This window comes from Poecilia mexicana, unplaced genomic scaffold (assembly GCF_051168715.1).
Source record: "Poecilia mexicana isolate PSO_F unplaced genomic scaffold, ASM5116871v1 scaffold_6, whole genome shotgun sequence".
Lineage (NCBI taxonomy): Eukaryota > Metazoa > Chordata > Actinopteri > Cyprinodontiformes > Poeciliidae > Poecilia > Poecilia mexicana.
This window is the reverse complement of record NW_028263375.1, coordinates 10,143,015-10,156,973: the sequence shown is the minus strand read 5'-3', so window position 1 is coordinate 10,156,973 and position 13,959 is coordinate 10,143,015. Positions and strand designations below refer to the sequence as shown.

Below are 13,959 nucleotides of genomic sequence, written 5' to 3'. Positions count from 1 at the left end.
AATTGTGTAATATAGTTGCAGTATTGATAATGCACTCAGTTTAAAGGATTAGAAAAGCAGTATTTGATTAAAAAACATATGTAAGTTAAACTGTAATTTTATTTAAAAAGGCAGGAATATAAATTCTAAATACGAAAACATATTTTAAAGACTATGAAAGTTATAAATAGCAGAAGAAATTGTTGAGAGAGAACAATTAAAAGTCCATAAAATGTGCAAAATAAGTCTCAAGGGTGTGAATGCTTTTTAGAGTAGCAAAACATTGCCATTGCTTTGTCTTCTGTTAAAATCAAAACTATCACCTCAGTCAAAAGAATTAGTCAAAACCAGAAGGTGAAAGACATCCAAGACAAATGAAAATCAATATCAGCCAGGAAAAATAAGATATTATTGTTTTAACATGACAAAACGTGTGAAATTTTTCTTTGTGTTAAGATTCAGTGTAAACCTGATCCAGTTTGTAAGTAAAAACCCATCCGAACCGTCTCCATCGCAGCTCGATTACACGTGAGGCCTGTATTGATCTTTAAACCAGAAACACAATTCCTCGGAGAGAATTAGTCCTACTTGAGTCCTTTCTGTTCCTGGCTGTCTAAAATTAGAGGATAGTTGAGAAAAGGTTTGTGTTTTTAATGATGACTCAAGCTGATAAACAGGGAGTGTTTATGCATGCGGTCGAGGTGTTAGAAAGACTTCTGGCTTCCCAGGAGAAGAAGCTGATCTGCTCGTGACTGAGCCTGCTGAGGGTGTTAGCTCTTCTCCTTTTGCTCACTTTTCTCACTGCTTTCTTTTTTTTTTTTTTTATCAAACTCCTGGTGACCCATATGCACACAGAACCACACAAGGAGTGATTTAATTTGGTTTGAGTCAACAATCTGATGCTTCTCTTTATTCAGATTTTAAATTAGCTTTCTTCTAGCATTGTTTTTTCTATCTTGTTGACGTTCCAGAGAATAACGCAACTTATTAATTTTAAAGCTCAGACTAAGTCCCTTCCTGTCTTCAGTCCAGCCCACAGGAAACATGTTGCAGCAGATGAGATCAGATTAATGTGAAAGTCTTACAACGGGGCAGGAGGGATGCTCAATAATTTCATAATTGCTGAGTGCCCCGTTAAAGGGAAAGAGAAAGGAACGAGCTTTTGGCAGCAAAAATCCTCTTAAAGCGAAATTCTAAGTTGATTCTGCACTTCCTTAAAGTCGATCAGGGACAATGTATGAAAAGGGTCTATCTGAAAATGTGTTGATGTGGAAAAGCTTTCAGAAATTAAAAAAATCGGTAAATTGATCAGTATAAAGCGAGAGGCAAGTCTAAAAATGCGATCAGGTCAGCTTTGTTGCATAAAATAAAACTGTAAACTCAAATATGCCAGTTTATTGTGTTATTTTCCATTTCAAACTTAGATGTCTTACTAAAGCTAAATGCCAGGCTTGCTTTCCTTGAAGCCATAACACTTGTTTCAAAGATGGAGTTTATCTTACCGTCACATGTTCAGTTCAATCACACTTTGAGAAATCATGGAAAAGTTCTCAGTAGAAATGCAGTGAGAATCAGATGGCGACTTGATTCAGAAGATTTCCAAACGTTCATATCTTTAAAACTGTGAATAGACAACATTTAAGTGCGAGCAGGCAGCACAAACAACACTCCTCAGTGTGGGAGTTGTTATCGTGGGAAGAAGACTGAGCATTAGCTACTCTCAATATGAGGAAGGATTTTCAAGAGGAAGCAAAGTGTATTTGTAAAGCACAAATAATTATGCTATTCAATAGCATAGGGAAACTACATAGGGATAATACACAGAGTGTTGTTAATTAATGATGCCAAAGGTAGTTAAAAACGTGAAATATAATAATTCTGCCTTTGTTTGGGAATAAAACTAAAAATAAATTTTTAGCATCTGGTCTCCAGGACACAAGGAGTGATTTTGTCTGCTCCTCATATACTGATACAGACTGCTAAGAGGAGGAAGGCTAGAAATAAATACTTTGAAAGATGCCAGTTATAGTTCTTAAAGAAGACTGAATCAGATCAGCTTTTGAAAACATTTGACATCTAGACTCTTCACCACAGAATCTGAACTGAAAGGATTGGAAATAATTGCTCACGGCTTCCTGTGTGTCTCTGTTAATTGTCTGCATCCTCATGGGGTAACAGTGCTGCCATCCCCATGAGTTACCAAGTAGATGGCTGAGATTCCTGTGTTCAGTACTGTCTGTTAGAAACTTCGTCCAAATGGTTCAAGAGGACTCTGAGACTTTGTTTCATGTGATATAAAGGCTGCTGCATGTTTTTGTCTGTGCTATTTTTGCAGTGCTGCAATGATAACTGTCATTTTCAGGCCTCCATTTGATCCTTGATTACTCAGTTTGACCAGGCAGCTGGAGGAAGTCTGTTCTAGATTGCCAGTTTCATCCCCGTCATTCAAGATGGGTTGCTGTACAGCACAGTTTGTTGCTGCAGAAAGTTTCCCTTGCTCTTTCATCTGATGGACTCACAGAGACTGAAAAATCTATCTGCAGTGAAAATGTATTATATTCAACCTAATGTTTGTTCATTCCTCCACACAGAATTTCTGCCCTTTAAAGAGATCAAATGTTATAGTTTGTTAAAAATTTGATTTGTTCTTTCATAAAACAGTAGTTCTCAGAGTTTGTGTCCAGTTCAGACCACCTGGCCTCTTATGCAATCAGGCAGTTGGTTTTATGGACACCGACTTTATGATATTATTATTATTGGTATTAGCTGGTCACCAGTTTGAAAAGGGGAATATAATGAGGAATATGATGATCATCCAAAACCAAAAGTATTAAAAAAGAACAAACAATGGAGATTGTTTTTCCCAGTGTGTGTGCAGCTACCAGTTTTTACACTTTTAAGAGCTGATAGCAGTCACAGACTCTCAAAGGGTCTGTGATTGTTTTGTTGCTAGGATATAAGAAAACGACAGACTCAGCAAAGATATATTTCTACTTGGTTGCATCACTGGACCAAAACAATCCCTTTTGAACTTTGTGGTTTACATCGCCTATGAAGAGCTCAGAATACTGACAGCAGAGGGGCTTTGTTAACCATCTGTGGCCATGAGGGGCGATGGGAGGTGGTATCGTGGTAATAGAGGGAGGGACTTGCAGATGGGAAAGGGAAATGAAGATGTTTAATCTCCTCAAATGATGCAACCCAGTGGTTGTGCCAGGATTGCATAATCTGATCCTAAATCACGGGTAAAACGTGCCATCTGCTCTGAGGTGTGTTTACGGCCAGGCTGTCTGGTGACAGTGAGCCAAGAACAGCGCTGCGTTTGGGATTATGGGCCATTTTTAACTTTATGAAGTCACTTTGCAGCTACAGTGACTGAATATGGGAGAGTTTAAAATAATGTTGATTCTCATGCTGCTCTCATTAATTGATGTATGCTAAAGTTGCAAGTCACACAAATCTGGTTTCTCATCCAATCATTAGATTCAGTGCAGCAATAAACACAAAGGTTTATCACTTACAGCTAATGAAAATAAAAAAAGGAAAAAAAGCTGAGTATTAAGTAGGACCAAATATCAATCACAAAATTATTGGCATACTAAAAAGTAGATGTGCTATAAATTACATCTACTTTGTACTTGGTAGGGGCTCCTTTTTCACAAAACACAACGCCCATGCTGTGTGTGGCTCCAGTTCTGTTCTCTTCCCTATGACTGTGTAGGACGTGATGAAACATTTCTGTAAAGCTGAAATAAAAAAAGATCAGATTTTGAAATAAAAACTTCAGTTAGCTTAAAATAATCCAAACATGAGGCAGTTTGTGAAAGCTGGTTCTGCAGGTGGTTTTCTTAGGATCTATTTTCAAATTGCCTTGAGCAACTTAAATGTTGTAAATGATCAAATACTTTGAAAAGGTTTATTCTGTTGTTGTTTGTAGACTCTCCCTGTGGGTCAGCTCAGGTCACACTGGGTTTGTTTTTCTTGGTTATAAATGGAAAATCTAATAATCCTTCCTCCTCCACAGAAAATCCGACTTTAGGTGAATTATAAGCCAAACCGCGATCATTATTCCTGCAGCCAGAATGTTTTGGGGGGCCTTTTCCACAAATCATTTCTTTTTCCAATCATTTGTTTGCAGTATTAACACCAGATTGCTTGTTAGATTGGACAAGATGAGCACAATTAGGACAGGATTTTAATCTTTCCATTTTTCCACCGAGCATCAATATTCATTTGTTTCCGGTTCAACTTGAGAACTAATTGTGCAGGAAAAAGCAGCAGTTGAATATTCAGCGGATGATAAATGCTGCACTTAGCACTTGATGTGAACCGAGCTCTTTGGTCTTTGATGTGCTGCCAGGTGGAGGATAAAAAACCCCTCCAACTGCTCGCACAATGCATCTGCAGGCGAGGCAGCTGGCCTAATAGTGGGACTGGAAGGGAGTGGAGCAGAATGACAGTCAAAATTTTCATCACTCTGTAACTGTAAATCAGAATTGTCTAGCCTAATGCTGAAGCTTTTTTGTTAATGAGTCTGACAAAAGCATATTTGGCTTGAAAAATGCTGATTCTTTGTAAGCAGGAGCGACGGGGATGGGTTAAAGTCCCAGTTGTTCTCAAAGCGGCACATCTGTCCCAAGCAGCAACAAAGTCGATTAAATCCCCTCCTTTGTCTTTTCTGGTGCACAGTTTGAACTCTAGCAAGTCATTATCATCATCATTAACTTTATTTATGGAGCGCTTTAACATCAGGCATTGCTGAAGCAAAATGTAAAGATAAAGTGGCAGTTCATCTGTCCGTTGTTTCTGTGTAGCTGCATTACTCCATCACGGTCGAAGGAGGGCTGGAACCGTCCCAGCTGTCGCAGATGGGGAGCCAGGGAACAATCTGGACATGTCGCCATCCATCACTGGACTCTTTTCACTTAATGCAACACATGAAATATAGCCTCACTGGTTCTGCATCTCTCTGTTCAGGTCAAATCGTGGAGTTGGAGGCCGCGAAGACAATGAACTGGTGCAAAAAATGGCTCAGCTGTAAACAAAATATCTCCTGATAGGGTAGGGTTAGGGTTGTGCAAAAACTGTCGCTTCTAAGATGTCAGAAGCTAAATTTTTAGTATTAAGTGTCCAGATTTCTTTAAAATCTTTGGATTGATTTGAAAAGTATAACATTTGCTTTTACCTTTTTTCAAGTCTTGATAAGTTTGGAATAAAGACGAACATATCTGGAAGCTGATACTTTGCTTTTATGTTGGGTTTCTAACAAGATAGGAGCAAATAAAGACATTAGAATCACACTGGAACTGGATCTTTTAGTATCGGCTCCTTTTGGGAGGAGCAGTTTCTTATTTTACGTCTTATAAACAAGAAACCATTCAAATCTTTAGATTAGGACAGAAATAGATATATTTTTTTAAAACAAAGTGCATATGGTGATGGCTTTTTAGATTAAAACTGTGTCTCTTGAAGTCCTGCAAGCTGAACAAAGATGAATAATTAAAGTTTTGGGTGAGAAAACATACAAGGCATGATGGGAAACAACCCAGTGACCTGAATTCGTTGTGTGCGACTTCTTCTTCTTTGCCTAAGTTCTTACACTGCTTGAGATTTTTGAATCGTTTTAGGATTGTTTTTCTGATTCTGGCAGTATTTTAAAAGCTTCTGAATAAAATGAAAGTTTTCTGTATATTAAATAAATGTGTGTTCTTCCACCAGATTGGCAGTAGGCACCAGGCAGATAAGAACAAAGGAATCATCAGGGATACACCAAAAGCATCTGATTGAACAAAAATGAAGCCGAATAAACAGAATCTGTTGCTATTTTTACATTTGTCATGACAGCTAAATTAAGCCAGGAGATTCACATATGAGAAATACAACATAATTTACAAAGCATGTAAGAAACAACAGAATCTATTTTATCTTATTATCGCAGAATAACTGGGAAATCAATCACAACCTTCCCTGAAGCTCATCCAACTCCTCGTATCAGGAGGTTTCATGAACTCCAGTCAAACTATTGCTGCTGCAACATTATTTCATAACAAGACACTTATGTATCAAAAACAAACTTTTACTTTGGTCTATTTATAAAGACATGCAGCACATTTTGTGTAGCATCCCAACATATGTGTATGAGTTGCATATGACATGCTGGTATTTTGTAAAGTGCTTTTATGTTGTCTTTCCTGACAGAAAAGTTACTTTTGCTGTGACAATTCTGGCTCATTCTATTCTGTTACTAAATGTATATTAACTACCTAAAATGTTGTAGCTTTATGCACAGCTAGTAAGTGTTCCCAAGTGGTAAAATAAATATTTGCAGAATAATTCAAGCATTCGGCATGCTGAGGTGATCAGATAAAACCTTTTAGAATTTAAAATCTGTCTAAACAACATCTACATTGTCATATATGCATACACTAAAATTTGGATTATAGATAACGGAGTGCTTTTGTTAGATTTCCAAGTTGAGTTTTGGATATTTATAAACTTAGACATTGTTTTATTCTCATTGCTGTACATGTGACAGATTTCACTGATGGAAATATTTGCTCTGTTCCTCTTGCGGGTCAGAGAAACCCCATGAACCCTGCAGCATCTGCAGATATACAACGCATTTAGAATTTGTCTTGTGTTAATGTAAGGAATGTTAGGAATTTATTTTTTTTTACCCTCATGTCCCACACTTTTGACAGTCGTTGAATCCCATACGAAATCCTGCTTGTAGATGCAGGTCAGCTCACACAGACGATTACTATTCCCTGCATAAACTTGTTTTAGTCACAGCACTGACAGATTAAATACAGAACTAATGAACCCTTTAATGCACCGTTCTCAGAGTGTTGCTGCTCTGGTAGAAGAGTTCAGATGAAGAAATGAGGCCACGGAGACAAAGCTCTGATTATCAGATGGCTATTACCATGTAACAGCCACCGATCCTGTGAGCTGTAACAAGACCAACACCTTCCTGTTTCCACTGGGACCAACAAACAGCACCACAGTCCTGTTAGCTTCCTCAATCCTCTTGTGTCATCGCAGACCTGTCGAGCTTTGCCTACGTCTGCTGGGATTATCTGAACCGTTAGAGGTGTGTGTTATATGACACGTAGGTAGCTCCCACTTACGAGCACAGTGGAGGTAAACTAGACTTCCAGAAACAAATCTTTTAGAAAGTAAACCACAGAGAGCTTCAGCAGAGTTCACTGCTTTGTGAGACAGTAAAACAGTTTTCTGTTGACACGGAGAGTCGCAAACACGACCTTGAAGTCTTCACTTTCTATAATGTCACTGCTTATGGTCAGTAATTAGTTTGTTGCTTTTTTAAGTTGTTACTTAAGAGGCCACTGCTCAGTATTGACTCGAAAATATTGGACCTAATTAAATTTCCTGAAATAATGCAACTGAATGTACTTAACGCCCAAATGTTTGTAATGCAGCCGGCACTGGGGACGTCCTTCGATTGGCTGCTTTTCTGAGCTATTTAATTATCTGTTTAAACTTCTGTTCTCAAACATACACAACAAACTCACTATATCTCATAAATCTTTAAAAAAATAATGGTGAAAACATAGTTAGCTGCACCTGCCATACTTTATGCTGCGTATCAGTGTTTTGACATGATCTCTCGTTGCCTGACCCATTTTCTATGTGCTGTGTGTTACTTTATATTCTTCAAAACGCTAATCCTCACAATTCAGGTAATTGCATTACAGTACTGCATTGTTGTAGCAGTTCTGCTGCAGCTGCCAGATGAAAGTTGTGTTTACTGCAGTGGCAATTCTTTTTGTACTCTGTGTGAATGCACTAGAAAATTACAGCTGCCTTGTATGTCGCTATGTGAAAATAAAGTTTAGCTTCAGATTTAGTTTGAGTTAACATTTTTAGGTAACACTTCATTTGAAGTTGTATGACTAAGACTGACATAAAACATGTTATAAACATGACATAAACCCTGTTAGAAACGTGAAGGAGTCTTCGTGAATGCTTATGAATAAATAATGACACTTTTAATGCAAAGTTTGACTTTTAATGCAAATTTTGGTACAACTTTGCATCAAGTGTCATTATTTACCGAGTGACCCTTGATGACAACAGTCATAACCAGTCATGAAGACTCCTTCATGTTTATAACAGGTGTTATGTCATGTTTATGACAGCATCATTCCAGTCTTATGCACACCGAGTGTTTCAATTGTGGCTCATTACAGAAAACTTATGAATATTATAAATGTAGAAAGTGAGAGTTTTCACTTTGATCTACATTTTAAAGAAAACTTTCGTATTTTGTTTGACTTCTAAAAATGTGTCATGTACAAAGGTGGTTTAGTCCTTTCGTACTTGCCAAAAAACCTTTAGAGAAATAACTGCTCAGGTTGAACTTGCTGGTTTCGCTGCTAACTCATATGATCTTATTAGCTTAGAGTAATCCTTACTGGTGGAATATTTCATTATTTTCCTATAAAGTAGCAAACCAGCTCAACTCTCACTAAGTAGGGCTCAGAAATCAGTGACTGTGATGCTTTCCAGCTCTCTCCAGAACATCCTCTCTTTGTCTCTTACTCAGCTCACCATGCTGATGATGGAGGCTGAGATACTTTTTGAACTGGGCTGCAACTAATTCTTGCATTAGCTAGCATGTTTCAAGCATGTTTCAAGCATGATCTAATGGAAGCCAAACACAATCAGTTATTATTTCTTTACTCCTGCTGTTTCTGTTACGCTAAATAAGATTTTTGAATTTCATTTACTCATCAGAATTTTAAATTCATACAAGTGGATTGTAGCTCTAGCTTACATTAACGGTCCACCTCATTTCTTTTGACTTTCTCATTGTGAGCTATGTCTCACATTAGTTTAATGTCTGTGGGGCCGCTCAGGAAATAAATGGCCGCCGGGCTTTCAGGCTCATCTTTAACCGGCTCTTTTCTCCTCCGGCAGTTTGGGGAAACCCCATGTAGACGACTGTCATGAAAATGAGTTATTGTGCAGCTAGCGGCGCTGGCACCTCGGGGTATTAGGAGTAAATTATAAATGCATGTTTCAGTGGTCTGTCTCTAAAAAGCTGCGGAGGGAATTGGGATGAAAATAAGTCACGTTCCCTTTAGGAAGGGGAGGGAGGCTTCATTTTATGAATATATATTCTGAACTTCAGCACTGAAGCTGCAGCTTTACTTGAAGGTCAAGATCAATGAAACGGAAGATGCTTATCGCAGTAATTAGCCTCTGAATTGTTCCAATATCTACCAGACTCAATATCATTCTGTTGCTCTATCACTGCTAACAACCTTTAAATAACCTTAAATTGCATTAATAAAACAAGGACCGTGTAATGCAATAGCTTAAATCTAAATGCATCTTATCTGATCTGCAGGACAACTGTATGTGAAGGCATGATGAGGTGAAAGACCAAATAAATGAGGCCATACTTGCTACTTTTCTCAGTAGCAAAGATGTCCTGTCAAATAATACCTTCTCTGTCAAAAGTTAAACTGATGTAGGACCCAAAAGCAGGCAGGAGGGAAGCAGATTTTAGGTAAAGCGTGTAATTTGAGTAAACCAACATGGTGCAGAACTCAAAAATAGAACCCAAACCTTCTAGATTATGACTTAAAAGGAAAATTCAGCATGCATGGATTCAGTTTAATGTATCTGATGCTACATTTCATCGTGTTTCAATGCCATGAATTAGTAAGTATGTGTAGTGATCCATCTTTATGTTGCTTATCTGAAGGATGCGGCTTGATGGAGCGGATGTGCTGATGGTGTTAATGCATTGCTCTGTGAAGGATGGACATTAATGCCACTGAGCTCATAAAACGGGTGGACTGCTTGGTGTCTGAAGGGGTTTCACACTTTTCTTTTTCACTCACTTTCTTATATTTATTTATTTTTTATTGATTTGTTTATGCTTGTTTGGAAAACATGATAAGTGAGTAAGTGTTATATTGGCAAAATAAAATAAAACTTAGTTTTTTTATGGATTTATTCTAGCAGGTTCAGCAAGACCAAACAGAGAAACTGATTACTGCAGTGAGGTAGCGCGGTGTGTGGAGTTCTTACTTCAGTGGTTTTAATTCATTGCCAAAATGTGCACTCCTAAACACATTGTCATAGCTGCAAAGTGAATACATAAACATTAGTGGATGGTATGTTTCATCAAGTTGCTGAATTTGCGCTTGCATTTGGGCATTGGCAGCAGCTGCTTGATTCAAGGAACAATTTAGTTATAAAGTTTTACTTTTTCATAAAACTGTCTGGCTGATATTAAACACTCAAACACTCAGCTTCTGCACTGAGCTGAGTGGATTAGAGGCTGAAGAGGTTTCAAGTGTTTTTCAAACATTTTTCTGGCTGCATGTGTTCAGAATAATTCTGATGATTCATCTGATTGGCTTTCAATTAGTCAGTGTAACTTTTTTTGTTTTTTAGTATTTTATTGACCTTTACTACTTTACTGCGGGTGCAGTTTCTGGAATACCGAATAGATTTAATGCACTCATAAATTAGAAGACAAAAAGGTGGAGGTATGATAGAGAAAAATAAATATATTAAGACAAAAATAAACCACCGTTGAAAAAGTAATCTGGACATGTTTCAGTTAAGTAAAAAATAAAAACTGGTTAAAACATAAATGCTGGAATTTATGTTACATTTCATAACATAATTAAAAACAACAACAAAATACAGAGAAAATAATATTTTCTCATGTTGAAACAGTTTGCAGCTCTGAAAAACGTCCAGAGTAAACGTCACTGAACCCCATTGAAAACCTCCTGGTTACTCCACCAAATACTGATTTCTGAGTTAAAACATCAGTATTGCTGTTTCGAAATTAATCTGAATTTGTTTTCTTTGCATTGTTTGAGGTCTGAAAGCTCTGCATCTTTTTTGTTATTTTGACCACTTCTCATTTTCTCCGAATAAATACGAAATATTTGTTTGGAATTGCGGAGACATGTTGTCAGTAGTTCATAGAATAAAAGAACAATGTTGATTCTACTCAGACATATACCTATAAAGTGCTCTCTTAATGTTCATTTTTTTCCAGAGCTGTATATTGGTAGAGAACCAAAGACTGAAAAGTGAAAGGAAGGTAGAATCACTTTGTTACTTATTACTTGTGAAAAGACTTCAAAACCTTCTACCTGGAAATTACTTAAAGAATAATAATAACAGAACTTGTGGCTGAAAGTTGATTAGGACATTTACACATTTTAAAAACAGTTTTAACAACTTTTATTGCCAAAGTTGACATTTTCTTTCACTTTATCTCTTCTTGATGCAAAGATTCCTCTATTACAGCCTACAGTTAAGCGAACCTGGTTGGTGGTCTCTGTTCACACCATCACTGTGGTTATATAATCCCTCCAGTGTCTGACCAAACATGTCCTACTTATTAAAGCATCCAGTTGGAAAATCTGGAGCATGGCGTCTAACACTTAGAGCTTGGTATCTAACAAGTCATGGCCATTGAGAACATTTTATTACTATTTAATTTACATGTTCCTTTTAATATCTATGTTTATGTCTTGGTTTTTAACACGCTGTTTTGCTATAAAGTCACAGAGAAATATCAGTTCTGTGTCAGATTTGCTGGATTTATTTTTTTTTCCTTTAAAGTATATATTACCGATGTGGTTTATCTGCAAAATAAAAGAGGACATTTATTTTATCCTCTTTCTTTCTTTGCTCAAATGGAAGAATTGAGAAATAACAAGCACAGATACAAAGAAAGACTTATTTTAACTTCCTTTCTGCATCTTTCCCTCCCTCCCTCCTCAGGCATGCACACCAGCATCAGCGAGATCCTGAAGGAGAAGAGCCTGAAGCCGTCTCGCCGCAGCCTGCCCTGCCTGGCTCAGAGTCAGACGCATCCCATCAACCTCAACCACTTCCTGTCTGTGCCTCTGAGCCCAGATCCCAAACCAGACCTCGACGATCTGAGTCAGAGCATCAGCACGTCCTGCAGCCTTCTGCCACCACAGACAGGCAGGTCTAAAGTTTGAGTAGAGATGCGGCTTGCATTGACTGCCGCTTCGCATTAAAGTTTACCAATGTTGTCGTTTCCAGTGATGAGTCAGAATTACTTATGTCTGAACTTTAACTCGCCTGGTTTTGTTGTTTGAATCCCTCCTCTCATGCAAGACCGGCTGTAAATATTATATTTTATGGTCTGTAAATGCTAAAGAACATCTGTTGCACCTTGTTTTACACACCAATAATTCAAACACAGCCTTTTGTGCTCTCATCTTAACTTTGTTCTTGATACTAGCACTGAACTGGGACAAAGCTGGCAGCTGCACAGATTTTCATGATTGTGGTAACATTCAAAGCGCACACGCTGATTGTCGTAATCCTGCAGGGCATCTGTGAAACATTCTGTAAAGTCACAGCTGTCTGATGGAATAATGATGCAAAATCCGTTCAAAAGGAAAATTATACATTCTCACATGGATGAGTTGCATGGAGCCGCATGTATTCAAGGATAATTATTTACTTGTCTCGTGTCTTGAGGAATATTCAGAATTAAGTGAGAGTGAGAGGTCTATTTTAAGCAGGGGAACAATTTTATTTTAGTAAGATCTAAAAATACCTTCTGTGCAAGCATTTGAGGTGAGCCTAGAAATACCTTAAGGAAGAATCAAGCGGTTGTCATTTCTCTTAAAATTTTGACAAGCTGTGACATTGCGGATGCCAGATGTCAAGATGTCAGAGAAAATCATCAGAATTTTTTTTACCTCAATCTGAACAGAAAATAGACAGATGAGTTTAAAAAGAAAAAAAAGACAGCACCTGGCAGGACAAGGACCTGATTTGACTGCTGGACCTCGTGTAATATTACATCCTCTTATGTTTTATTGGCATTTCTGTAAGTTTAGCTGACAGTTTTATCTTAACGCTCATCAAGCTCACCAGCTGCACATAATAAGTTTTTTATTTAATCTTACTATGATCCATCTGCCAGTGGCTCCAATATCAGATGGATTGTATCTGTGGTTAAGGTGTTTCATTAATCAAAAATACATCCGTCTGTAAAGTTGTTGTCGCGATAAGATAACTCGATTTTTCTGTGCTCTTCTGTTTTGATAGAAACCTAAACTTTTAAGAGTTTGGATCTTTTTCCGCTCATTGCCTCCCATCTTTCCATCACATTTTATCCAAACAGAAGCATGTGGTGCAACCGCATTAACCATCCCCCCTGAAACGTTTGGTCGCTTGAAAAAAGAAGCAGTCGAGCTGTATAAAGTTATATGAAATGAAGGAAGAATCAATGCAAGAGGTTTTGCCTCTGGGGCTTTTTAAACCTGAAATACACAATCCATTCGAGGAATATTTCCAGCCCTCCAGGTAGCAAACGTTTTGGAGGCTGTTGGTGGAAAAGCATTTAAGAAATTTTTATGGACTCACTCTGAAGCTTCTCGTTTATCTCCAGACATTTTTATTATTTTGTAGATCTGCAAAGCATTTTGTCTTTTTGCAGATAAAGCCTCACTTTCATTTATTCAAATAACTGATGTCAGCTCTTTACCTGGCCTTTTTGATATTGGTTTTATACTATGAAACTTCATTTTTAAAATAAGAGTTCAGTCTGTTCCATCAGCTGCAAACTGCCAGCATGCTCCAAGTCAAACCAGTCAGCAAAACCTTTTGATTTAGCAATAGAGTATTATTTGTGCAAAGCAATGAGAAGAGGCTTTTTCTTGTGCTTGTCTTGTAGTTTTTTGGACATGTTGCCTGTTCCATTCAGAACTAAGTTAAGCTAAGAAACTTTAGCACAATAGGGAGGTTATTGTTGTTTTCGGAAGTTATACTATTGCTGAGTACAAGTCTGCTTCTTGATGAGAGGAGAGAAATTTCTGTATTTAGGAGCTAGAGGCAAGAATAATTACTAAGTGAATGAGATGATAATGGGGCATGTGTTTGTAGAAATACTGGAAAAAATAATGTGATTTGTGTCGTTAATGGTCTCCATTC

At 37.6% G+C, this 13,959-nt stretch overlaps 1 protein-coding gene across 1 annotated transcript in view; it reads left to right on the top strand.

Annotated features, from left to right (window-relative positions):
- The window catches only part of ano3 (anoctamin 3), a 50,199-nt gene that overhangs the window by 10,542 nt on the left and 25,698 nt on the right, over positions 1 to 13,959 (top strand). Inside the window, exon 3 of the mRNA XM_088006221.1 lies at positions 11,767 to 11,973. Coding sequence (XP_087862347.1) covers positions 11,767 to 11,973 — 207 coding nt within the window. The remainder of the gene's footprint in view (positions 1 to 11,766; positions 11,974 to 13,959) is intronic.